The sequence below is a fragment of the Phyllobates terribilis genome, unplaced genomic scaffold (genome assembly GCF_046119375.1).
Source record: "Phyllobates terribilis strain yellow unplaced genomic scaffold, ASM4611937v1 Scaffold_5__5_contigs__length_657084704, whole genome shotgun sequence".
Taxonomy (NCBI): domain Eukaryota; kingdom Metazoa; phylum Chordata; class Amphibia; order Anura; family Dendrobatidae; genus Phyllobates; species Phyllobates terribilis.
This window is the reverse complement of record NW_027362765.1, coordinates 55822712-55848639: the sequence shown is the minus strand read 5'-3', so window position 1 is coordinate 55848639 and position 25928 is coordinate 55822712. Positions and strand designations below refer to the sequence as shown.

Sequence of the window (25928 nt, the reverse complement as noted above, 5' to 3'; positions counted from 1 at the left end):
GTCCTTGCTTCTGTAGCTTCAGTATAAGGCTGCTATGTGGTACATTATCAAATGACTTTACAAAGTCCAGAGAAATCACATCAGCCGTGTTACCAACATCAAGATTTGCACTTACCTCCTCATAGAACCCTAACAGGTTGGTTAGACACAACCTATTTTTCATGAATCCATGCTGATTATTATTTATTATAATATTCTCTGTGATATAACTCTGCAAGTCTTCTCTTATGATGCCCTCAAAACCTTTGTACACTACAGATGTCAGACTTACTGGACGGTAGTTACCGGAATCCACCTTCTTACCTTTCTTAAATATAGGTACCACATCAGCCATCCTCCAATCCTGTGGTACTACCCCTGTTACAAGAGAATCTAAGAATATGAAATACAGCGGTCTGTCAATTGCTGAGCTCAATTCTCTCAGTGTCCGTGGATGAATATCATCTGGGCCGGGGGATTTTTCAATGTTTAATTTGCTCAGGCATACTTCTTTTTGCGTTAAACTAGTTATATCAGGTGGTGAACTTTGATTTTTGCCCTGTTGAAAGATCCCTGGAACAGATGGTTCGCTGGTGAACATTGATAAAAAAAATGCCTGTTTAATATCTCAGCCTTTTCTTTGTCCTCTATGATTATCATCTTTCAAGGGGCCGATACAAACTGTTTTTTTCATTTTAGCATTGATGTATTTATAAAATTTCATCTGTCTCGGATAGTCATACATAGGTTTTGAAGTGAACTCTGAATTACAAGCCAAGCTTGGTCTTCGATCAAAATTCTAATTGAATGTGTCAATTCATCTCGGCCTGTGAACAAGGACTGGCGCAACTCAAGACATATGGAAACAAAAAATGTGATTATCCATTATTTCATGTGTCTCCTCTTCAGCCACTAATTCTAAATCATTGCTCTAAGAGTTCCTCTGTTGCTTTGGAGTTCAGCATGCATCAAAATAATAGAATGTAGCACACTAACCTTACCAATGCCCTAAAGCTTGTCTTCCAATGTTACCCAGGCACCCTGCCAACATCTATGTTTCTTCCTCTGAGTGCAACAATAAGCCACTCATCACTGACCAAAGCGATGACCAATGTGTCTTTGCTGCAACCAGATATTATCTTTGCTCATTGCCGTTACTTTTAATTGTTGTGGTTTTGTGTATGCAATTATCTAATGCTTTCTAATTTAACATATCTAAATAATTGCTAAGTTTTAATAAGGTGGTGGGAAGCATTGGTAATATATTTGCCGAAAAGCAAAATGAAATTAGAGTGTCTTCCGTGCCTTATGATTGGGTGCAGAAACCACATTTGTGGTGATCAGTCATGGATTTTATTTTTCCATGTTGTAAAAAGATGGCATTTCAATTTTAACAATAAAATTGCATAAAAAAAATGTTTTCAAAATCTGTGTAACATACTCTAATAAAATCAACAAATCATTTTAGCATCCAGTGACTCAAAAGAATCTGTGAGTTCTCTGGTCACTACTCACCTGTGCGGTTATCTGTAGGAATCTCCTCTTTACACCACTCATCACTCATCAAATATGTCTCTGTAGTATTAATATGGATCAGATCTTTACCCTGAAACAAATATTGTAAAAGTCACAGACAGATGGAGAAGTCACATCTATGATCAACTCTGACTTTGCCATCTCCACCGTTCTCATTACACAAGTATAAACCATATAATACTGGTGGATAGAACAAGACTGAGCACAAGACCTTCACAGCCGTCTACACTAGAGATGAGCAAACCTTTTGGTGTTCGGGTTCGTCGACTTTTGGCGAACAGCCAAAAAAGCTTGTGTTCAGGCTGATTCCGAACATCAGTGGTTTCCCGCGCTGTCATCAGGGGCTCTGATCAGCAGTGACATAGTTACCACCGGTCAGAAAGCTGCGGGATCACGCTGTCAGATGTCTGCGTGATCTCGCAGCAGTGACTATGATCCGCGGTAAAAAGCTTACCGCGGGTAAGAAGCGTTGGCTGATGAGACTACGACCTCCATCATCTGACGCTTGCTGTCACTGTAAACAGCGAGCGCAGGCGTCGCTGATGGGAGGAGTACTCTCTCATCAGCAGGCGCCTGTGCTCCAAGTTAAAAAAATAAAATAAAATAAATTAATTAATATTCAAATAAACACAGTATACTCTCCTACACCTAATCCCCTATGTCCTTATCCCCTGTAAAAAATAAAAAACACCATAATACTCACCTATCCGTTGTAATCCAGGTAATCCCAAATGTCCCACGCAGATCTCATATGTAGAACAGTCACATCAGGACACTGTGGATTATTTCAACACATCGGACAGGTGTTTGATTAGCTTATACTGGCTAGATTACAGGGGGACCCCAGAAAAATGTACTTGGGGTCCCTCTATAAATTTTAACCAGCAAAGGCTAAGCAGACAGTTGCGGTCTGATATTAATAGCCAGAGAAGGGGCCATGTATCCTGGCCAACAACATCAGCTCTCAGCGGACCCAGAAAATGCGCATCAGTTGGCAGTTAACATGAAACCCAGGGGTTAGTTATGAAGATGCATCTATAAAGACACCCCCATTAGTAACCCCATAGTAAAATTTGTGAAATAAAGTCACAGGCATAAAAAAATCCTTTATTTAAAATAAAAAACACAATTTTACTTTTTTATTTAGGCCAAATGCGCTCCCAATAATCGATAATACAGATAAATATAGGTAGATATTATTTCCTGTGCAATCTTTATTTAACCATACAACGCATTTCGACATAAAATTGTCTTCATCAGGTAAATATATGTATTATCGATTATTGGTAGCGCATTTGGCCTGGAGAGAAATCGATGTCCATTACATTCCTATGACAACTCTGAAGGGGTTCTCAATAGCTACCAGGAATGTGCAGCAGACCAGCAGTGAAGGAAAATTTACTATTTTGATCCTTAAGGATTGATATGCAAGATTACAACATCTATAAATAGGTGAGTACAATATTTATTTGTATGCACCCATCTTAGCAAAGCAGCTACATTTAGATCTGTGTGCTCTCTGTTTCTTTCCCGTTATTTTTCTACGGTGGACTTTTTTATTTAAAAATAACAAACATAGTTATACTTACCTAACGCCCATTCCATTGAAGCCCTCGTCTCCTGTAAAAAACTGAAAATAATAAACAAAAATAATTACCTAACGCCCATTCCATTGAAGCACTGGTATCCTGTAAAAAAATAAAAATAAATAAAAAACAACATATTCCTCACCTGTTGGACATCCACAGTGTCCCATGCAGATCTCACTTGCAGAACAGTCACATCAGTGACTTACAGCACCACCGCTGCGTGAGAACTTTCTAGCTCAGTGACGGTTCAGTAAGTGAGGTCACTGGAGCTCGTCAGCTGATGAACTTGTGTTACCTCTCTCACGGCAGCTCAGCGCTATACACTGCGGGAGCGATCATACTCCTGTCAGTGTATCGCCGGCTGCAGGATAGAGCAGTCCCGATGTGACTGTTCTGTAAGTGAGGTCTGCAATGGACACTGGGGCTTACCTGGATTAAGGCGGATAGGTGAGTATTATGGTGGTTTATTATTTTTTCTCTTTTACCCGTGACATGGGCATCAGGGATTAGGCATTAAGGTGAGTATATGGAGGTTTTTTTTGTTTGTTTTTTACAGGGGAAAAGGGCATCGGGGATTAGGTGCGAAGATAATGAGGTTTTTATTTTTATTTGAATATTTATTTATTAATTGTCTTTTTTTTTTTTTTTTCTTTACTTGGAGCACAGGCGCCGGCTGATGAGAGACCACTTCTTTCATCAACGACGCTTGCACTTACAGTGACAGTAGCTGTAGGCTGATGGGGGTCTTGTCTCATTAGCTAATGACTGTGACCTGAGGTAAGCTTTTTACTGTGGGTCACAGTAATAGCTGCAGGATCACGCTGACATCTGACAGCGTGATCCCGCAGCGCTCTGACTGGCGGCAACGATGATCAGAGCCCCTGTTTCCCACTCTGTCACACAGATGACAGTGTGGGAAACCACTGATGTTTGGGTTCAGGCTCGGCTGAATTTTGCCAATCTTCAGTAAAAATGCTCGGGGGTCCAATCACGAATTCGAATGTCCAATGTTCGTGTCAAAATTGAGATTGGCGAACGTTTAACGAACATGTTTGCTCATCTTTAGTCTACACATCATTGGGGAGATCTCATGACAGTTTCTCTCCATCTACCTGATAATCCTGAGGTACATTGGGATTTTCTTGTTCCCAGTCCTGTGGAAGAAAAGGACAGGGACATCTCTCTGGTATTGTCCTCTCACTGGATAGAACTGGAGAAAACACATATAGGGACTGAATTCATTCTTTACATACAGATAATTATAGGCTATGTGTATTTAGTCCTGTCTATTACCTGGTGATGTGAGGGGCTGGAGAACCTCCATCATGATGTCCTTATAAAGATCTCGGTGTCCTTCTAAATACTCCCACTCCTCCATGGAGAAATAGAAGATGTCAGGATGTCGCCGTCAAGGAATCTGACACATAAAATAATAGGAATTATGTAATGTGACGCCATCAGAATCTCTCACCTCTCCAGTAAGCTAAACGAGGATCTCTAGGGTGAGGTGTAATATTCTCTCTTCCATCTTGTCCCTGTCCCTATCCATCCTTCATGGGTCAATTGGGAACATTCTCTGATATAGAAAATCTCCACTGAGAAGATCCAATATTGTCGGAACGTGAATGAATTTTTTTTTTTAAAATCATGCAAAACCTGAGAGGAAACTTTTGATATTAGAAGCGCACGTAGGTTTTCCTGTACTTGGTGCAAAACTATAGTTTGGCATCCCCTCCTATACAAAGATTAAATAGTTTGAGTAGTTGTCATTTGACCTCTCATATATGATTTACATACTAACAGTCATGTGCCAACAAGCTAGTCTTCCTACTTCTCCTAATGTTCAATGAAATACTACAGCCCCTGCTTTGTTGAGAAAAGCAGGAAGCGCAATGAGTTGGCATGTGACCTTAAAGGGGTTGTACCATGAACAATGTACATTTTAAATTAATAGATCTTGGAATAAAAATAAATGTCACAATTGAGTGTGTTAAAAAATGTTCCTGTGCTGAGATAATCTTATAAATGTGCCCCTGCTCTGTACTGTGTAATTGCTGTGTCTGACCGTGGAGGAACATGGTCTGATCGTACCACATCTCCTGGCCAGGGGATGAAGCAAAAGAGTATATAGACAGGACAGCACAGGATCAAACCAGATTCTTTTTGTGACGTGAAACATTTCACTGCAATGTTTTACTTCAAAGACATAATAAAGTGCGATCCACTGCTATAGTCTGTAAACTCTTGCTTTCTCCCCTACCCAGGAGCTGTGGCATGATCAGACCATGTCCCTGCATGGTCAGACACAGCCATTACACAGTACATGATTATCTCACCACAGGAACATTTTTTAAAGACATCCAATTGTGGAAACTATTATTATTTAAAGATCTATTGATTAAAATGTTTATTAAAATTAACTTTGTTCGTGGGAAAATCCCTTTAAGTATGAAAATCATATATGAGTAGTCACTGCTGGTATTGGCAAGAAGAGCCAAATCATGACAGTGAATATATTGCACACTGTTAGGATATGGAATGCTACAGTGATAAATTTTATAATTAATGCTCATAACATAAATACAGATGTAGCAATCTTTCACTAGTCAGATGAAAGTACTTCCATGTATAACGTTATCTGACAAGTTATGGATTGTTACAAGCGTACAGGATCAGAATCAATAACAGCACAGGAGTACATCACCAGAACCACCATCAGCACCATAACCACCATCAGTACAAAAATACATAAGTTCCACATACAATTGTATGACATGAATCTTCACTTCTCATTATGGCCTTAAAAATGGTAAGAAGTCCACCGGAGTTGTTATCAGCAATTATCAGACTGCGGACCATACAGGAAGCTCAGTAATGAAGAGACATAGTTGGTATCACAAACATTTTAATTCAGGTACCTTATGTATGAAATCTTCTCTGGTTGTAGTTGTTCTCTTTCTTTTTTTCTTCATTTTGTCCAGACGCCATCATTTAGCATTCTAAGAAAGGATTCAGCTCAATGGATATAATATCTTTAACTTTATGGGTAAAGTTATGAAAACATGTTTGCATTCAAACACTGTGTCAGCGAAAATACCAAACACATTTCTGGTGCACACAGAGCCTTTACCATGAGTACATTAGTAAAAGTGCAGTGTGAACTAGATACGCATTGGTGATTTTGGACAGTGCTTGGATGCAAAGATATTTTTATAAAATTTTACCAATAAAATTGAAGCAGATTCCTTTATTAAAACACTATGGCTGTTTCAGTTCCTAGTAGTGACACTGCTTTGATATCTAGAAAGAAATAGTCTATTACAATGAGCTGGCTTCTTCGTTTTACGTTTAGACTTCACTCGTTCCTGGTCTTCTGTAGCACATCTTGACATGGTGCCTTTCTCTTAAAAATAACAATGTCATTATAATGCTCCTGAATAACAATATCTACCATATGCCGTGCCCCTAAATAATTGCCCCTCACTGTGGTCTCTCCTCACTGTCCTCTTCTTTCTATACTGAGCCCCCTCCTCACACTGTCCCCCATAATGCCTCGCCACACTACCCAATCTTTATACTTTGCCTCTTCCTCACACTGAATATTGTACTCACACTATCCCCCATGCTTCCACATCTCTATACTGCTCTCCACACTACCCAACTTTTATGCGGTGTCCCTCCATACTGTCTCCTCACACTATCCCCCAATACTGTCTCCTCACACAATCCATAATTTCCTCTACATACACCCCCCAATACTGCCCTCATGTTGTCTCCTCAACATTTCCCCTCCTCCACATCCTACTCTCTAACATTTCCTCTTTTCCTTCCCACTAATGTCTCCTCATACCTTTCCCTTCATACTGTCCCCTGTCCCCACTCAGGTAATGAAGTATCTAGAGGTAGGGGTTATAAGAGTTTGCTCATCCCCTTATAATACACCCCTTTTTCCAGTAAAGAACAAACAGGATACCTGGCCACCTTCTTTATTGAAAAGTTCAGGATTTGTGGGAAATTAATTCATGAACATAGATACACCTATAGTGCCAAATTCATATACATTGCTTAACCAGATTCCATCAAATGGAACAAGCTTTACTGTAATTGACCTCAGTAACACCATTTTCTCATTGCCAAATGATGATGAAAGCCAGCTGCTTTTTGCCTTCATACATAGAGGAAAGTAGTACTGCTGGACATGATAGAGATGGAGGTGCCCCACAATCCTTATTTGGAAGTTGTCCTGGACTGGGGAATTAAGCTGGTCCTTTCTCCAGCTCAGGACTCTCTCCCCTCTCCCTTTTTTCCTTGTTATTGCTTTGTTTCTAGCTGGACGGGCATTTTAGGGGGTTAATCCTGGTTGTACCTTATCAGATATCAGAGGGGATGTTTTTCTGTGGCAAAGGCTATTTCCTGGGTTTAGCCCTAGCCTCTGCCCTCATTGTACTGCACTGTTCCCCTTTTCCCTCCCCCATGCATTTGTGCATGAGCTCTGCAGTAATAAAACCCCCCTCCTCTGTCTTTTCTCCCTCTTCTCCGGTACCTGCTGTCCAGGAGCTTTCCTCCCCCTTCTCCCTTATTTTATGTTGTTACAAAAAAAAAAGTTTTTTTTTTTTTTTTACTGTTTATTGGTTATATATCAAGTCACAGCTGGCGGTACAGTTTATTGTTCTGAGCTTTGAGCGAACTGAAGACGAACTGGCCCACCGGGAGTCCGCTGGTGCATACTGTTTCAGTTCAATAATGGTTAAAGATAAAAGGTATACAGTTTGGTTAAATTCAACTTAAATAAAGCTGTGGCCGACTCCGTCCATTAAATACATAAAACTTGTGTCATTGTTATTTTATAAAAGGGGAGTATGTTTATTGGGTTTAGGTTCTCTCATATCAACAGTCTGAGAAGAAGGAGCTACAATTACTTCAATACGTTGATGATTTGTTATTGTGTACACCAAGCAAAGCAATATTTTCTTACATTAAAAAAGATTGTAAAGTAGCCAAAGATAAGCTACAAATACCAAAAGAAAAAGTGGTTTTCTTGGGTCACGGTGTTTCATCTCAGAAAGAAAAAAAAAAGCAAGTCAAGCTATTGAACCTACTATAATAAGAGCTGAGAACATTCCTAGGATTGGTGAGCTACTGTAGATAATGGATTTCTTCAGGCGTCAGCATTGATGCAATCCTTATTCCATGTTTTGTAAGCGCGCTACAAAGGTTAGCTCACTCTGTGCAGGAATTGCTGCTCCAAGCCAGAACAAGGCATTTGTAACTGAATAGACTAACAAAGAATGAAATGGCTTTACTTACACCTCCAAATCCTACTAATATTATAAATGCGAAAGTTTGTGAGTATGTATGTTTGTTACTCTTTCACGAAAAAACTACTGGACGGATTTGCATGAAACTTTACAGTAATATAGATTATACATCGGAATAACATATAGGCTACAATTTGTAATGATTTTATGTAATTTTGGTCGTAATATAACGATACATGTCAATTAAGTCGGAAAAAAATCTGGCCTCTGAGAGCTATCTTGGCGTACGCTGCCTAAACCGTTGGAGTTACACAAAGATGATGTACCGTAGAATTGTTTGTCTTGAATAGTTCTAAATAAAAGTCCGCGACAGCATATATCTACCTTTTATGTGGAAGCCACTATGACCAAAATTGTGAACCATAAATTTAATTAAATTAGATACTATTTTACAATGCACATTTTAGTATATTTATCAAACTTTTTAGTGCGGGGGCACTTATGCATATAGCATTTATGCATACTTTATCGAAGTGCCATAATTTAGCAAAGTGCCCTGGCAGTTAGAAAATGGCATTGCTAATATTCATCTTTCTTCTCTTCTTACAGGTATATATTTTTCACTGCTTGTGTGATCTGTCCTGAAAACTGCCTTGTATCTCCATGCAATGCTCTGCAGCCTATCAATTTCTGGTATATATTTTTCACTGCTTGTGTGATCTGTCCTGAAAACTGCCTTGTATCTCCATGCAATGCTCTGCAGCCTATCAATTTCTGGTATATATTTTTCACTGCTCTAGCTTTTTTATTCCATGATACTTAAAGGTCATCACACTTACTTTAAGAGTTTATGATCCATGCCGAGTTTACTAGTCTGTTTTTTTTTTTTTTTCCCTGCACTTTATGGTCTCCTGTTGTCTTTTAAGCTAGTGATTGATTGTTAATGAGTTAAATCTGTGCAGATCTAAGCAGATACGTCCCTATATATTGAGACTTAGTTAAGGGGCAGCATTTATGCGGGGGCATTTATGCATATAGCATTTATGCATACTTTATCGAAGTGCCATAATTTAGCAAAGTGCCCTGGCAGTTAGAAAATGGCAGTTGGACAGGGCAGGAGACAGGTAAGACATGCAAGACAAACCAACAAACTTGCTTCCAGGTCATCTTTTTGGCAAACAGTATTCACCATTTGTATCTGTGCCATTTATTTTCTGTTTGCTACAATCATCCACATTCACCGTTCTCCCACAAATGCGGCACACTTCATCCATATTAACCCCTCTCTTCTCCTATGTACAGTTGTCATGCTCTCTTCACAATGTTATACCACGCAGATCCATTCACTCCCACCATACAACGCAGGAAACGCTCTCACAAATCACTCAATCATCTGCTCACTCTCTGTATCTTCCTTCTATTAGTCGCAGGTGATATTTCTCCCAACCCAAGACCCTCCAGTAATAATAACACTAACTCTTTCCCTGTTACATTCAGAAACCCTGCTAATCTCATTAATATTCCCTGCATATCTTCTGTCTCATTCAACTGTGCCCTTTGGAATGCACACTCAGCTTGTAATAAACTCTCTTACATCCATGACTTTTTCCTCTCTAATTCCCTCAACCTTCTGGCTCTCACTGAAACCTGGATCCAGCAGTCGGACACCACCGCCGCTGCAGCTCTCTCCTATGGTGGCCTACATTTCTCTCATACCCCGCGACCTGACAGCAGATCAGGTGGAGGTGTTGGTCTGCTTCTTTCAACAAAATGTACTTTTCAGGTTATCCCCCCTGTACCCTCCCTTATCTTCCCGTCCTTTGAGGCCCACACAGTCAGACTCTACCGGCCCTTCTCCCTGCGAGTGGCGGTTGTCTATCGCCCCCCAGGTCCCCCCCGTCAATTCCTGGATCACTTTGCTGCCTGGCTTACAAATTTTCTATCCTGCGACATCCCCACGATAATCATGGGAGACTTTAACATCCCAATTGGCGATCCTCTTTCCCCATCTGCCACGCATCTTTTATCATTAACCTCCTCCTTCGGCCTTTCACAGCTTGCTAATTCTCCTACACATGAGGACGGGAACACATTGGACCTGATCTTCTCCCGGCTTTGCTCAGTACATGACTTTACTAACTCTCCCCTTCCACTTTCTGACCATAATCTTCTTTCATTCTCTGTCAAGAACTGTGACTCTACTCAAGACACTCCCACCGTCCACACTTATAGAAATTTACGCGCCATTAACACCCAGAAATTTATAAAAAGGTTGCAATCATCATTGGCCCCAATCTCCTCCCTCTCATGTCCCGACTCTGCATTGAAGCATTATAACAAAATAATGCTATGCGCCCTGGATGAAGCCGCACCTCCTACACAAAGAACAATTCGGCATAGACGGCGACAACCCTGGCACACGCCTCAAACACGTCTTCTCCAGAGGTACTCCAGGTGCGCTGAACGGCTGTGGAGAAAATCAAATCTGCCCGAAGATTTCCTCCACTATAAATTTATGCTGAAAACATATAACTCTGCCCTTCACCTCTCCAAACAAACCTACTTTAACAACCTCATCATCTCACTTTCCAATAATCCTAAACGACTCTTTGACACGTTTCATTCTCTCCTCAATCAAGCAGCACAGGCCCCGACCACCGACCTCAGCGCTGACGATCTGGCTAACTATTTCAAAGAAAAAATTAACCATATCCGACAGGAAATTTTCTCCCAATCCCCAAATGTTATGCATGCTCCCCCCCGCCACATTGTATCTTGCTCATTTTCTGACTTCGAACCAGTCACGGAAGATGAAGTGATCAGGCTCCTTGCATCTTCTCGCCCTACCACCTGCACCAGCGACCCTATTCCCTCACATCTCCTTCAGTCCCTTGCTCCAGCTGTCACCTCTCACCTAACAAAAATTTTCAACCTTTCTCTCTCATCTGGTATCTTTCCCTCTTCTTTTAAACACGCCAGCATACAACCATTACTTAAAAAACCATCCCTCGACCAGAACTGCACGGCCAACTACAGACCTGTTTCCAATCTTCCCTTTATCTCTAAACTCCTGGAACGCCTGGTCCACTCCCGTCTAATCGGCTATCTCTCAGACAACTCTCTTCTTGACCCTTTACAATCTGGTTTCCGCTCTTTACATTCCACTGAAACTGCCCTCACTAAAGTCTCTAATGATCTACTAACAGCTAAATCTAATGGTCACTACTCCCTGCTGATTCTCCTGGATCTCTCTGCAGCATTCGACACTGTGGATCATCAGCTCCTCCTCACTATGCTCCGCACTATTGGCCTCAAGGACACGGTTCTCTCCTGGTTCTCCTCTTATCTCTCTGACCGCTCCTTCTCTGTGTCTTTTGCCGGCTCCTCCTCCTCCCTACTTCCTCTTACTGTCGGGGTTCCTCAAGGATCAGTCCTAGGCCCCCTTCTTTTCTCCTTATACACCGCTCCTATTGGACAAACAATCAGTAGATTCGGTTTTCAGTACCATCTCTATGCTGATGACACCCAATTATACACCTCTGCTCCGGACATCACCCCTGCATTACTACAAAAGACCAGTGATTGTCTTTCTGCTGTGTCTAACATTATGTCCTCCCTCTACCTAAAACTGAATCTGTCAAAAACTGAACTACTCGTCTTTCCTCCCTCCATTAATCTACCTGTGCCCGATATTGCCATCTCCGTTTGTGGCTCAACCATTACTCCCCAGCAACAAGCCCGCTGTCTTGGGGTCATTTTTGATTCAGATCTTTCTTTCACTCCTCACATCAAATCACTCGCTCGTTCATGTCATCTACACCTCAAAAACATCTCAAGAATCAGGACTTTTCTCACCTTTGACTCGGCAAAAACTCTTACTGTCGCTCTTATTCATTCTCGTCTTGACTATTGCAACGCTCTACTAATCGGTCTCCCTCTTACTAAACTCTCCCCTCTCCAATCCGTCCTGAACACAGCAGCCAGGATCATATTCCTCACCAACCGCTACTCAGATGCCTCTTCCCTGTGCCAGTCATTGCATTGGTTGCCCATCCAATATAGAGTTTGTTTTAAACTTATCACGCTTACCCACAAAGCGCTCCATGCTTCAGTACCCCCCTACATCTCCTCCCTTGTCTCAGTCTACCACCCTACACGTGCCCTCCGTTCTGCAAATGACTTGAAACTAAAATCCTCCATAATCCGAACTTCCCACTCCCGTCTCCAAGATTTCTCGCGTGCTGCGCCAATTCTCTGGAATGCACTACCCAGGACAGTTCGATTAATTCCCAATACCCACAGTTTCAAGCGAACCCTAAAAACACATTTCTTTAGACTGGCGTATCACCTAAACACACTCTGTCCATCCCAGCTTTCCCCCATATTAAAATCTTCTTCAACTTCGGGTTCAAACCAACCATGCACATAAAAGCCTCTGTCAGGACTGCACACATACAGGCTGGCGACCAGTCCATGTATTATTATTTATCCTATTCAGTATATCAAGGCTGCATTATACAATATATGTACTTTTTACCTTTTGTGTCTCCCCCACTTCCTCATAGACTGTAAGCTCACGAGCAGGGCCCTCACTCCTTTCGATATGAGATATGCTTATTCTGTATTGTCTGTATAAGTCCCCCCTAAAATTTGTAAAGTGCTGCGGAATATGTTGGCGCTATAAAAAAATATATACTATTATTATTATTATTAGTATATTTATCAAACTCTTATATACACACATACACAGGTGATATTTAAATGGCTGATTTACAGCAGTCAGAAGAGATTGATAATACAATAATTTGCCCATAGTGGATCATTATATAGTGAGGTCACAGTTGCCGCCTGTCCACAGTCAGAATACAGGGGTGATCATATACCGTGGCCAGGTACAAGTGTGGCACAGGGGGTTCACACACGACCCCCAGGGACAAAACATGCGCTCACCTGCGCCAGCTGCTGCAGCCGGGAAAGTTCCGAGAGCCTCACCTGGGCGGAGGGGAAGTGACTCACACACGGGGAGGGGCAGTAACCTGAGCGCGGCTCCATGGAGGATGCACACACTGCAGCCTGACAGCACCGGCAGCAGCGCTACACAAATGGCATCCTCCCCTCCTGTGTGCAGCACAGCCCTGTGTGTGTGCAGCGCAGCATGTCACCCACAGCACCAGCAGGCTGCTCTCAGCTCCCACAGAGCACTGGGAATGGTTGCCATGGGTAACCGCGCCACAGCTGCTCCTCATAGACCAGTCATATACAACTGATATCGTCTGTACAGCGATCGTAATATAACTAATTAGATTGTTTTAGTATTTTGTTTGAACTTTACTAAGTACCTATCTTGTAATTAGTACTTATAAAAATGCCGCGAAAGCGTAAGTCTAACATTTCGCAAAGCTGTAATAAAGCCCGAGCTATGAAAATAATTAGACGTGATGAGACGTCTCAACAAGCCAAGCAACGAAGGCTTGTGCAGGCGGTGCGTTGTGCGGCACATAGAGCTGCAGAGACTCCAGAACAATCCCAAGCCCGACGTGAACGGAATGCGGAGTTTTTGGCATCTCAACGGGCTGCTGAAACTCAAGAACAGTCCCAAGCCCGACGTGAACAGCATGCGGAGTATCTGGCGTCTCAACGGGCTGCTGAAACTCAAGAACAGTCCCAAGCCCGATATGAACAGCATGCGGAGTATCTGGCTTCTCAACGGGCTGCTGAAACTCCAGAACAGTCCCAAGCTCGACGTCAGCAGCAAGCGACTTACATGAGGTCCCAAAGAGCCACTGAAACTTATGAAATGGCCGAATCTCGCAGACGGACTGTTGCTGAAAGGGCAGCACAGCGACGTCAAACATTTACAAGAAATACATGGATATTGTTTAATAAAGCTGCATTTGAGTATGACGAGACTCTTGATTATGAAACTCACAAGCTTATAAAAATAGAAGCAATGACCATAGATTGCAAATATTGCGGAGCTCTTAAATGGAAAGAAGAAGCAGCAGGTATGTGTTGTTTGGGCGGGAAAGTAGCTCTTCCTTATATAGACGAGCCAGGTCAACCTTTAAAAGAGCTTTTCTCTAATGAAACTGATGAATCTCGACTTTTTCTAAATAATATAAGAAAATACAACATGTGCTTTCATATGACGTCTTTTGGAGCAGATCAAATTGTCTCAATGCCAGGGTTTTGCCCGACCTTTACAATACAAGGACAAGTATACCACCGTATCGGTTCTTTAATTCCTACGTCCATTTCGCAACCACAATTTTTACAAGTTTATTTCATAGGTGACGAAGAAGAACAAATCAACAGGCGTACTGAGTGCGTGCAAAGCATAGATAGAAACATAGTTAAAAAATTACAATGAGTACTTCACGACCACAACATTTTGGTGCATGAATTTAAAACGGCTAGAGACAGAATGATCAATGACGATCATTTCAAAGTAGTGATTCACCCAGACCGTGTACCACATGGTCAACATGAGTGATGATTCAATGCCCCTACTACAAATGAAATAGCTGCTGTAATAGTTAGTAGCGAACAAACTATGTTTCGGGACATCGTTGTGCAGGCGCGCTATGGCATGCTCACTAGGGTTCCCGATACACATAGATTCTATGACGCTCTCGAGTACCCAATAATTTTTTGGAAAGGACAAGAGGGGTACAGCATTGATATTCCTCAGATAAATCCAATTACCAAACAAGCAATGCCAAGCAAAAAGGTGTCCTACAAAGATTTTTATGCCTTTCACTTGATAGTCCGTCGCAGCGATTTTAATTTGATGCTTAAGTGTAGGCTCCTACTTCATCAGTTTCTGGTCGACATGTATGTAAAGATGGAAAGTGAGCGCTTAAGGTTCATTTCTTTAAATAAAAAAAAACTGCGCGCAGAAAATTATATTCACTTGCAAGATGCAATAAGAAATGATGCGGATTTGGATCCAAATAACTTAGGACAGATGGTGATTCTCCCGTCATCATTTGTAAATAGCCCGAGTTACCTACACGAATACACACAAGATGCGTTCACATACGTACGTAATTATGGGAGGCCTGATTTATTTATTACAATGACTTGCAACCCCGCTTGGCCAGAAATCACCAAAGAGCTTATGGCTGGTCAAAATTCAACGGACAGACATGACTTAACAGCCCGAGTATTTAGAATAAAAGTACAGAAGTTGGTAGCTCTACTTACAAAAGGTAACATATTTGGTGATATGCAATGCTTCATGTACTCGATCGAGTGGCAAAAGCGAGGTTTGCCTCATGTGCACTTACTGCTGTGGTTAAAGGAAAAATTGCATCCGAACCAAATTGACGAAATCATATGTGCTGAGATACCAAACCCAGAAACCGATCAAAAGCTCTATGATACAGTGACAAAGAATATGATTCACGGGCCATGTGGTACATTCAATTCTTCATCGCCATGCATGAAGGAAGGAAAATGTACCAAAAAATATCAGGGGAAGCTTTTAAAAGATACTCAAACCAATGACAAAGTTATCCTTTGTACAGGCGCAGAGCACCAGAGAATGATGGACGCACGACGATTATAAAAACCCGTAGAGGAACACAGGAAATATTGGTGGACGATAGCTGGGTGGTCCCATATTCTCCACTCTTATCAAAAAATTTTAATTCTCATTTAAATGTAGAGTTCTGTAATACGGTACAGGCGATAAAATATATTTGTAAATATATTAATATGGGTAGCGACCAGGCTATTTTTAACATCCGCCAGCAAGGGAATGTTAGCATTGACCCAAGAGATGAGGTGCAGACCTTTAGAACCGGCCGATATGTTAGTAGTAACGAAGCAGCGTGGCGGATCTTAGGTCTGCCTCTGCACGAGAGACACCCAACCGTCACTCATCTCGCGATTCATTTACCCAATGGCGAGAGGGTTTACTTTATGGAAAATAATTTTAGAGAGAGATTAGAAGCACCACCTAAAACTACACTAACTGCATTTTTCCTGTTGTGCCAAAGTGATACATTTGCAAAAACATTACTTTACATTGACGTGCCTCGCTACTATACTTGGAATGTGGCACGGAAGCAATGGAAACGTCGTTTACAAGGAACACCTGTCGATGGCTGGCCAGGTGTGAAGGCAGGAGACGCTCTAGGTCGCATTTACACGGTGCACGTTAGCAATTTTGAATGTTATTGCTTGCGTATGCTGCTGAATGTAATAAGTGGTCCAACCAACTTCTCGGATTTAAAAACATTTGAAGGTCAAGAACTTGCAACTTTTCGGCAGGTGTGTGAGAAGATGGGGTTGTTGGAAGATGATAACCATTGGGATACCACCTTAGAAGAGGCCGTGCTATGTCGCTCCCCGGCGCAAATAAGAGAGCTGTTTGCCATATTGATATGCACTTGCGTTTTATCCAATCCTCTACAACTCTGGCACAAGTATAAAACTGCGTTATCAGAGGATATCATGCACAGATTTGAAAGAATGGATCAGGTTAACGATGATCTCTGTTTCAATGAGGCGTTGGGGCTTATCGAGGACAAAATATTAATAATTTCTGGAAAGAAATTGTCCGATTTTGGTCTACCCTCACCGCGGCGTAGAGGAGAGCTGTCGAACGAGTTGATAAAAGAGCTAAGCTATGATACCAACCAGTTAGACGCTCACGTTTGCGAAACTGAGCCACGTTTGCTACCTGATCAAAGAGAGATTTATCACAAAATAGTAGGACGAGTTGAGAATGGTGAAGGCGGACTTTTTTTCCTTGATGCCCCGGGTGGTACAGGAAAAACTTTCTTGCTTAATTTACTTTTAGCAAAAATTCGTAGCGGTCATAACGTTGCATAAGCTGTGGCTTCCTCTGGAATTGCTGCAACATTGCTAAGCGGTGGACGGACGGCACATTCAGTCTTTAGATTTCCTCTTAATCTGGTGAACGAAGAAACCCCATCGTGTAATATCAGCAAGAGCATTGCCCGTGGCCTCCTGTTGCAACAGTGCAAACTAATCGTGTGGGACAAGTGCACAATGTCACACAAACGCGCCATTGAAGCTCTTGATCGTTGTCTACAAGACTTACACAGTAAACAAACAATAATGGGTGGTGTGGTTGTTTTATTGGCTGGGGATTTTAGGCAAATTTTGCCTGTCATCGAGCGAGGCACTGCAGCAGAAGAAATTAATGCATGTCTGAAATCCTCATATTTATGGACCAAAGTTGAAGAGCTGCACCTCACCACCAACATGCGTGTCCAGTTATTCAGTGATCTAGAGTAGGGCGCGTATGCTGAGAAACTGCTCGAGATCGGTGAAGGTCGAATCGAAACTGACGAAGAAGGTATGGTTCTATTCACTAACCAATTTTGTCATGTTGTGGATTCGGAAGACGCACTTATTGCTCAAGTTTTTCCAAATTTGCAACAAAACATCCACGATGAAAATTGGCTATGTGAAAGAACTATACTAGCACCAAGAAATTAAACAGTTGCGAAAATCAATAAAATTATCTTGGACCAAGTAACCAGCGATGCAACAACCTACAACTCCATCGACACAGTCATGTCATCTGAAGACTGTACGAGCTACCCCGTGGAGTTTCTTAACTCTTTGGAGCTATCCGGGGTCCCATCTCATAAGCTCGAATTAAAGGTCGGTATACCCGCTTTGTTAATGCGCAACTTGGACGCCCCGAGATTATGTAATGGCACTAGATTGCGAGTCACTGAACTAGACAGGCACATTGTAAAGGCCACAATTTTAACTGGAGAAGCTAAGGGTGAAAATATTCTTATACCGCGCATCCCAATAATACCCAATAACTTACCCTTTAATTTCAAACGTTTGCAGTTCCCACTTAAAGTTGCATTTTCAATGACCATCAATAAATCACAAGGGCAAACTTTGAAGATAGCGGGGATACATTTAGGCACGCCCTGTTTTTCCCACGGTCAGCAATACGTAGCTTGCTCACGTGTTTCTAAATCGCAAAATCTACATATTTTCGCTGAACGAAAGAAATCAAATAACAGTTTACAGGAGTATATTTCAGTAAAAACACATAGATAAATTACCTGCAGATGTCCATTATTCCAATTACATACTAATTCTTTACTAACACGAACAATATTAAACGCAAGTAACTTCAGTCCGTCCTCGTTATTAATCAATGTTTAGTAATCCGTTTGTGATGAAATTTGATATGGATAATTTCAAGCCTGGGGAAGGACATAGGGCTACTTTTTATAAACACACCATACAGGCGAAGATTATATAAAACTGTAAACTTGATTGACTGATACACCTAGCGGTCAACGCACAGCCGAAACCACTGAACTTAGCATCTTAAAGTTTGCAGATAGGTTCTATTATAGCTTAAATGAGCACTAAGAAAGGAATTTTGATAATTCCACCCTCAAGAGTTTCCCTCTTCATATTATAGGGGTTCAAAGATTGAATGGAATCCGTCAGTTTTGAAGTTAGACATCTGAAATTTTGGATGTACGAGTAACTAAATAAGATTATTTTTTTTTACTATTAAGATTATTTTTTTTTACTATTAAAATGATCTGTCACGAAACTTAATGTGGCAGACCAAATTCCACGAGAGCGAAGCCGCGGGTAAAAGCTAGTGTTACTATAAAGAGAGGTACAGTTCTTAATCCAGCCACCTTGTTACCAGAAACAAATGATGATGTGACAAAAGAAACCAAGCACAATTGCCTTGAGTTGATGGATGAAGAAACTAAACCACTTGCAAATGTGCAAGAAACGTCAATCCCTAATGCAGATTTAGAGCTTTATGTAGACGGATCAGAGTTCCTCATATAGGATATGCAACAGTCAACCAATATGAGGTAGTGAAAAGAGAAGCTTTACCCTCTAAGATGTCTGCTCGGGAAGCAGAGTTGAAAGCACTCACTGAGCACTTAATTGCTAATGTCGTTATGCATTTGGTATCTGTCATGATTATGGTCCCTTATGGAAGAGCAGAAAGTTTATTGGCGCCTCTGGTAAACCCATTAAAAAATGCAGACTCAGCGGCTCAACTCCTCAGAGCACTGGAATTGCCAAAACAGGTTGCTATAGTAAAAGTACAGGCCCATACTAAAGAACGTACTCAGGAAGGCAGCAACCGAGCTGACATTGCAGCAAAAGCAGCTGCTTTGTTACCCATCCAAGTAGAAACATACACCATGCAGGTGTCTCGGAAAGTGGATCTGCAACTTTTGCAGTGACTGCAAGATCAGTCTTCTGCGCCGAAAAAAGAAGAATGTAAGAAGCACTCAGGTGCTAAAGAAGATGGTGGACTATGGAAGGTAGGCAGCAAGTGTTGCCTGCCCCGAGCATTATACTTCATATGTGCTCTCTCCCATGGACCTACCCACCTGTCTAAAGGCACAATGGTGGGACAGATAAAGGACAGCAAGGTCGCCCCAGGGTTCCATTATGCTGCTGCTAAAATCATACAATGATGTGCGATATGTGCATGCCATAACGTGGGCAAGATGGTGAAGGTGCTACAAGTGCACAGCCAGGCCATTGAACCCATCTTAGGGACTCCAGATAGACTTCATACAGCTTCCAAAGGTGGGCACTTATGAATATGTACTGGTATGCATAGATTTGTTCTTTAATTGGGCTGAAGCTTGGCCAATGCACTTACTGTTGCTATAAAATTATCAGAAGTGGTATATGGTATGGAATTCTGGAAGTAATTGAAAGTGATAGTGCACTTCATAGATCTGTCAGGAAATTACGTAGGCTATAGGGATAGAGCAAGCTCTTGACAATTAGTACATTAAAACTAAAAATTCAAAAAGTAATGGTGGGAACTAGTGTTGAACGAGTATGTTCTATTAACCCTTTCGCCGAGTATGCTCGGGTCGAGCTCCGAGTAGTTACAGCTGCTCGGTGATATGCTTGAATCGCTCCCGTGTGCATGATTTGCAACTGTTTGACAGCTTTATTACATGTGAGGAATGTCTATTTCTTACACATTCCTCACATGTAATAAAGCTGTCAAACAGTTGCAAATCATGCACACGGGAGCGATTAAACCTTATCACCGAGCAGCTGTAAATACTCGGAGCTCGGCCCGAGCATACTCGGAACAGAACATACTCGCTCAACCCTAGTAGGAACAGGTTAACCATGGACTGAATGCCTTTTAATAGCATTGTACACTGTAAGGGTTACTCCAAATAAGAAAACCAGTTTGAGCCCTTATGAGATTTTGTTTGGAGGTCCTGCAAAAACAGGATTGTATTTTCCCCTGCAGTTGCAGGCATTACATTCAGATATGACAAAGTATGTGAGGGCTTTACAAAAAGTATTGCAACAGATTCACAATCGTATTTTTAGTTTTATTCCAGATCCATCCTCCCTACATGTCACATGTGACCTTAAGCCTGGAGACTGGGTGCAATTATGGAAACACATAAGGAAAAGCTTGGATCCTTGATTTGAGGGGTATTTGAGGGGTATTTGACAATACCCACCTTGGTAAAAGTTTAGGGGGAATCTAACTGGATCCATGCTTTCCATTGCAAAAGATTCCATAAAGAATGAGAGAATATAAGGGGAGGCATTATCCTTTGGCCCTTTTTTTTTCTCAGTTTATCATTTCGATGTGAAAAGTGTGATGAGATACCTGGAGAGTGGGATAATGATATGTCAAAGCAATGGAGTAATAAGTTTGTGAAATTTCATGATTATATAGCTCAAGAACAAAATCTGTCTAATTGCTGGATCTGTACACATGCTCCTATCGCAGCTAAGACCATATGTTATTTTGTTACCCAGCTTCCTGAAAAGGACCTATTCGGGTATGTGTACACATTCAAGATTTGAAGCAGAAATTTCTGCAGCGTTTCTGCACCTTCTTGGCAGGAAAAACGCTGCTGAAAAAACGTGCGGTTTTGCTGCATTTTTTACGCGTTTTTTGAAGCGTTTTTGTACATCAATGAACGCCTTTTGGAGCTAAATAAAGTTATTTTGGTGGGACATTGCGTTAATCCTTGGATTACCATCAGAACTGGAGTGAGTATATTGGTTCATTTAAATTATTAAAGAATGTGTCTGTTGTATTTGAAATAAAGTGTTTACTCTGTGTCTCTGTGTTTATTTAACGCTTTAATTTAATTAGATTTGGTGATGAAAGGGTCTGATTGACACCTTGTCATCACCAAACAGAAGAGCTAGATGTCAACAAATCCCATAATCCCATATCCCCAATCTTCATTAACATTTCCATTCACGTAATTTTTGGGGCAACTATGAGCTGCTATTTTTAGCCTAGGAAGGTGCCATTAGGCAAACATGATCTTGCTTTTATTAACAACTCAAAGCTGTTTCGTTAGCCGCTACATCCCCACGAACAATAATAAGCAGCGCTTTGGACGCAGCATATTTTTGCTGCGTCCAAAACGCGGTGTTATAATGCCGCCACTTTTGTTGTCGGTACATGTGAATCCACCTGTCACGCCAGGTGTGGGAAAGACTTTGTGCAACAGAGAGGGAAGAGGGAAAGGGAGCCCAGACACTAAGGAAAGGGGGAAGCAGAGACCTCAGAGACTGGTCTACTGTCACCCTGTCTCAATTACCGTCCCTATATTTCCTCTTCAACAATCGCCGCAAGCGTGCCTCATCCTGTCTTTCCCTGGCGTATGGCTAAGGCTAGGGATAGGAGGAGATGAGCACTAGTCGATCTCCACTAAACTCTATAGACAACAAGGGTAGACAAACAGAGGGAGAATGCTTAGCTTTAGAAGAATGCAACAATGTGAACAAATGTGAACTCGGCCTCAAGCTCCAGAGAGGACGAAGTACTGCTCTTGCTAAGCCTACACAAGTAGAAATGAATATAGCCGACACCTCCCTCTCAGACACACCAGGTATATATACACCCAGACCAAAGAGCTAATTACCAGAGGGAGGTAGCTGCTAGGTCTTAGAGACAGCCTCTCATCTAAGAAGATGTCTGGAATGCCAAACGTAGAGATCTCCTGCAACCAACTGCAGGGCGATTGTCACCTCTGATACACCCGTGACACCACCGCATATAATGACACTTCAATCTGTCAAAATCTGCAGTGGAGACTAGCGTGTCCTGTACAGAAATTGACATGCTATGATTTGGGTACGTGGCCATGATCAGGAGCCGCTGTAGGTTTGACGCTGCATGTTTATACAGTGTCAAACACACAGCGCCCAGATGTTACATCATAGTGGATGGGATTTCTAGAAATCCCATGTCCACTATGCGTGCATCAGAGGCTGCGAATCACCCATGGACACTGACATGCGGCACGTCTTTCAGGACCGCAGAATGTCAAATCCTCTTGCGGAGTCGCTTGTCTCCGTAACAGAAATTTGACCACTAGAAAGTATTCAATGCAATAAATTCGCATGGCTCAGTGAACACATGGATTTACCTGCGTTTGATAGAAAGCAGTGTTTTGCAGGCACCAAAAATATGCGTCCAAAGCGCTGCTACGTTCGGATCGTGGGCACAGAGCCTAAAATTAAAAAGTAAAAAAAAAATGGCATGGTCTCCCACGTCATTTTAATAACCAGCAGAGGGAAAGCTGACCACTGGGGGCTGATATTAGTAGCCATTAGCCAACAAGGTTCCCTGGCTATTAATATCAGCCCACAGCTGTTTGTTTAGCCTTTACTGGCTAGATTACATAGGGACCCCAGAAAAAAATTGATTGGGGTCCCCCTATAAAATCTAACCAGAAAACGGACAGAGTAGTGGCTAATAATATCACCCCTCAGCAGTCCCAGAAATGGCGCATCTTTAAGATGAGCCAAATCTGGCACTTAGCCTCTGCTCCTCCCACTGCCGTGTAGCATTGGCGAGTGGGGTAATGGGGTTGAGGTTTATGTCAGCCTTGTATTGGCAGCTATCAGACGCCCCCATTATTAACCGCGTAGTAAAGTTGTCGCCACTTTTTCAATAAATACATGGCCAGAATAAAGTATTTTAATGAAATAAAAAACACACGGTTTTAAACATTTTTTTTTATTATTCTTTCAGTCCCCGAATTCCTCGATCTTCTGAAAAAAAAGTAAAATAAAAAACACCCATATACCTCACCTGTCAGCCGTCACGACATAGTTCACAATTACCGCCGTCACGATTGTCTCTCAGCAATCCAGGTCAGGTCTACAGCAGTGACATCAGCAATCACTGATGTCACTGCTGTAGAAGACAGCAATGTATACTGACAGGAGTGTAAAATCACTCCTGGTCAGTGTACATGCTGTTGCAGGAGTGAGGTCACTGGGGTTCATCAGCTGATCAGCCCCAGTGACCTCAACAGCAGTACTGGTGGGAACATTCTTGAGAATGTTACCACGCAGCACCGATGTTATAAAGTGAGGTCACGTGAGCTCTCAGCTGATCTTCAGCTGAGAGCTCACATGACCACAGGTCCTGGCTGCGCAGTACACTGCTGGGAGCGAGCGCACTCCTCGAAGTTTACCGCTAGCCTGAAGACATCGCTGGGGGACATTGAGAGGACCGGGGGCAACCAGACAGGTGAGAATAATGTACAGTTATATGAAAAAGTTTGGGCACCCCTATTAATCTTAGGATTAATTTTTTATAAAAATTGGTGTTTTTGCAACAGCTATTTCAGTCTGATATATGTAATAACTGTTGGACACAGTAATGTTTCTGCCTTGAAATGAGGTTTATTGTACTAACAGAAAATGTGCAATCTGCATTCAAACAAAATTTGACAGGTGCATAAGTATGGGCACCCTTATCATTTTCTTGTTCTAAATACTCCTACCTACTTTTTACTGACGTACTAAAGCACTTTTTTTGGTTTTGTAACCTCATTGAGCTTTGAACTTCATAGCCAGGTATATGCAGTCATGAGAAAAGCTACTTAATGTGGCCACTTGCAAGTTGTTCTCCTGTTTGAATCTCCTCTGAAGAGTGGCATCATGGGCTCCTCAAAACAACTGTCAAATGATCTGAAAACAAAAATTATTCAACATAGTTGTTCAGGGGAAGGATACAAAAAGCTGTCTCAGAGATTTAACCTGTCAGTTTCCACTGTGAGGAACATAGTAAGAAAATGGAAGAACACAGGGACAGTTCTTGTTAAGGCCAGAAGTGGCAGGTCAAGAAAAACATCAGAAAGGCAGAGAAGAAGAATGGTGAGATCAGTCAAGGACAATCCTCAGACCACCTCCAGAGAGCTGCAGCATCAATTTGCTGCAGATGGTGTCACTGTGCATCGGTCAACTATACAATGCACTTTGCACAAGGAGAAGCTGTATGGGAGAGTGATGCGAAAGAAGCCGTTTCTGCAAGCACGCCACAAACAGAGTCGGCTGAGGTATGCAAAAGCACATTTGGAGAAGCCAACTTCTTTTTGGAAGAAGGTCCTGTGGACTGATGAAACCAAGATTGAGTTGTTTGGTCATACAAAAAGGCGTTATGCATGGCGGCAAAAAAACACAGCATTCCAAGAAAAACACTTGCTACCCACAGTAAAATTTGGTGGAGGTTCCATCATGCTTTGGGGCTGTGTGGCCAATGCCAGCACCGGGAATCTTGTTAAAGTTGAGGGACGCATGGATTCCACTCAGTATCAGCAGATTCTTGACAATAATGTTCAAGAATCAGTGACAAAGTTGAAGTTACGCAGGGGATGGATCTTTCAGCAAGACAATGATCCAAAACACCGCTCCAAATCTACTCAGGCATTCATGCAGAGGAACAATTACAATGTTCTGGAATGGCCATCCCAGTCCCCAGACCTGAATATCATTGAACATCTGTGGGATCATTTGAAGAGGGCTGTCCATGCTCGGCGACCATCAAACTTAACTGAACTGGAATTGTTTTGTAAAGAGGAATGGTCAAAAATACCTTCATCCAGGATCCAGGAAATCATTAAAAGCTACAGGAAGCGACTAGAGGCTGTTATTTTTGAAAAAGGAGGATCTACTAAATATTAATGTCACTTTTCTGGTGAGGTGCCCATACTTATGCACCTGTCAAATTTTGTTTGAATGCAGATTGCACATTTTCTGTTAGTACAATAAACCTCATTTCAAGGCAGAAACATTACTGTGTCCAACAGTTATTACATATATCAAACTGAAATAGCTGCTGCAAAAAAAACAATTTTTATAAAACATTAATCTTAAGATTAATAGGGGTGCCCAAACTTTTTCATATAACTGTATTTTACTTTTTTTTCTTTTTTTTACTGTGAGGGGTTCCAGGCTCGGCTGAGGAGTCTACTGCTACTGTTATTAGCGGGAGCAGCGGTCGGATGAGGGGAGTAGTACTCCTCCTCTGCAGACCCAGGTACCACCCGCAGCATTTCCACAGCGTTTCACAGCCCATTGGCTTTAATTGAAACGCAGTAAATCCGCAGGTATAAATATTATACCTGCGAATTTGCTGATGTTCAATTAAAGTCAATGGGCGGGAAACGCTGCATAGAAATGACATGCTGCGTTTTTTTCCACAATGGCAATCCTGAGCGAAAATTTCCACATCATGTGCACAGCACATCAGGATTGCAGTTGCAATAGCTGGCAG

The 25928-nt window shown here is 41.9% G+C and overlaps 1 protein-coding gene across 1 annotated transcript in view; it reads right to left on the bottom strand.

Annotated features, from left to right (window-relative positions):
- LOC141271441 (uncharacterized) overlaps positions 1-6496 on the bottom strand; it is a 233171-nt gene extending 226675 nt beyond the window's left edge. Inside the window, exons 1-2 of the mRNA XM_073681516.1 lie at positions 6427-6496; positions 4200-4314 (exon numbers count right to left, since the gene is read on the bottom strand). Coding sequence (XP_073537617.1) covers positions 4200-4314; positions 6427-6496 — 185 coding nt within the window. The remainder of the gene's footprint in view (positions 1-4199; positions 4315-6426) is intronic.
- Between the last annotated feature and the right edge of the window lie 19432 nt (positions 6497-25928).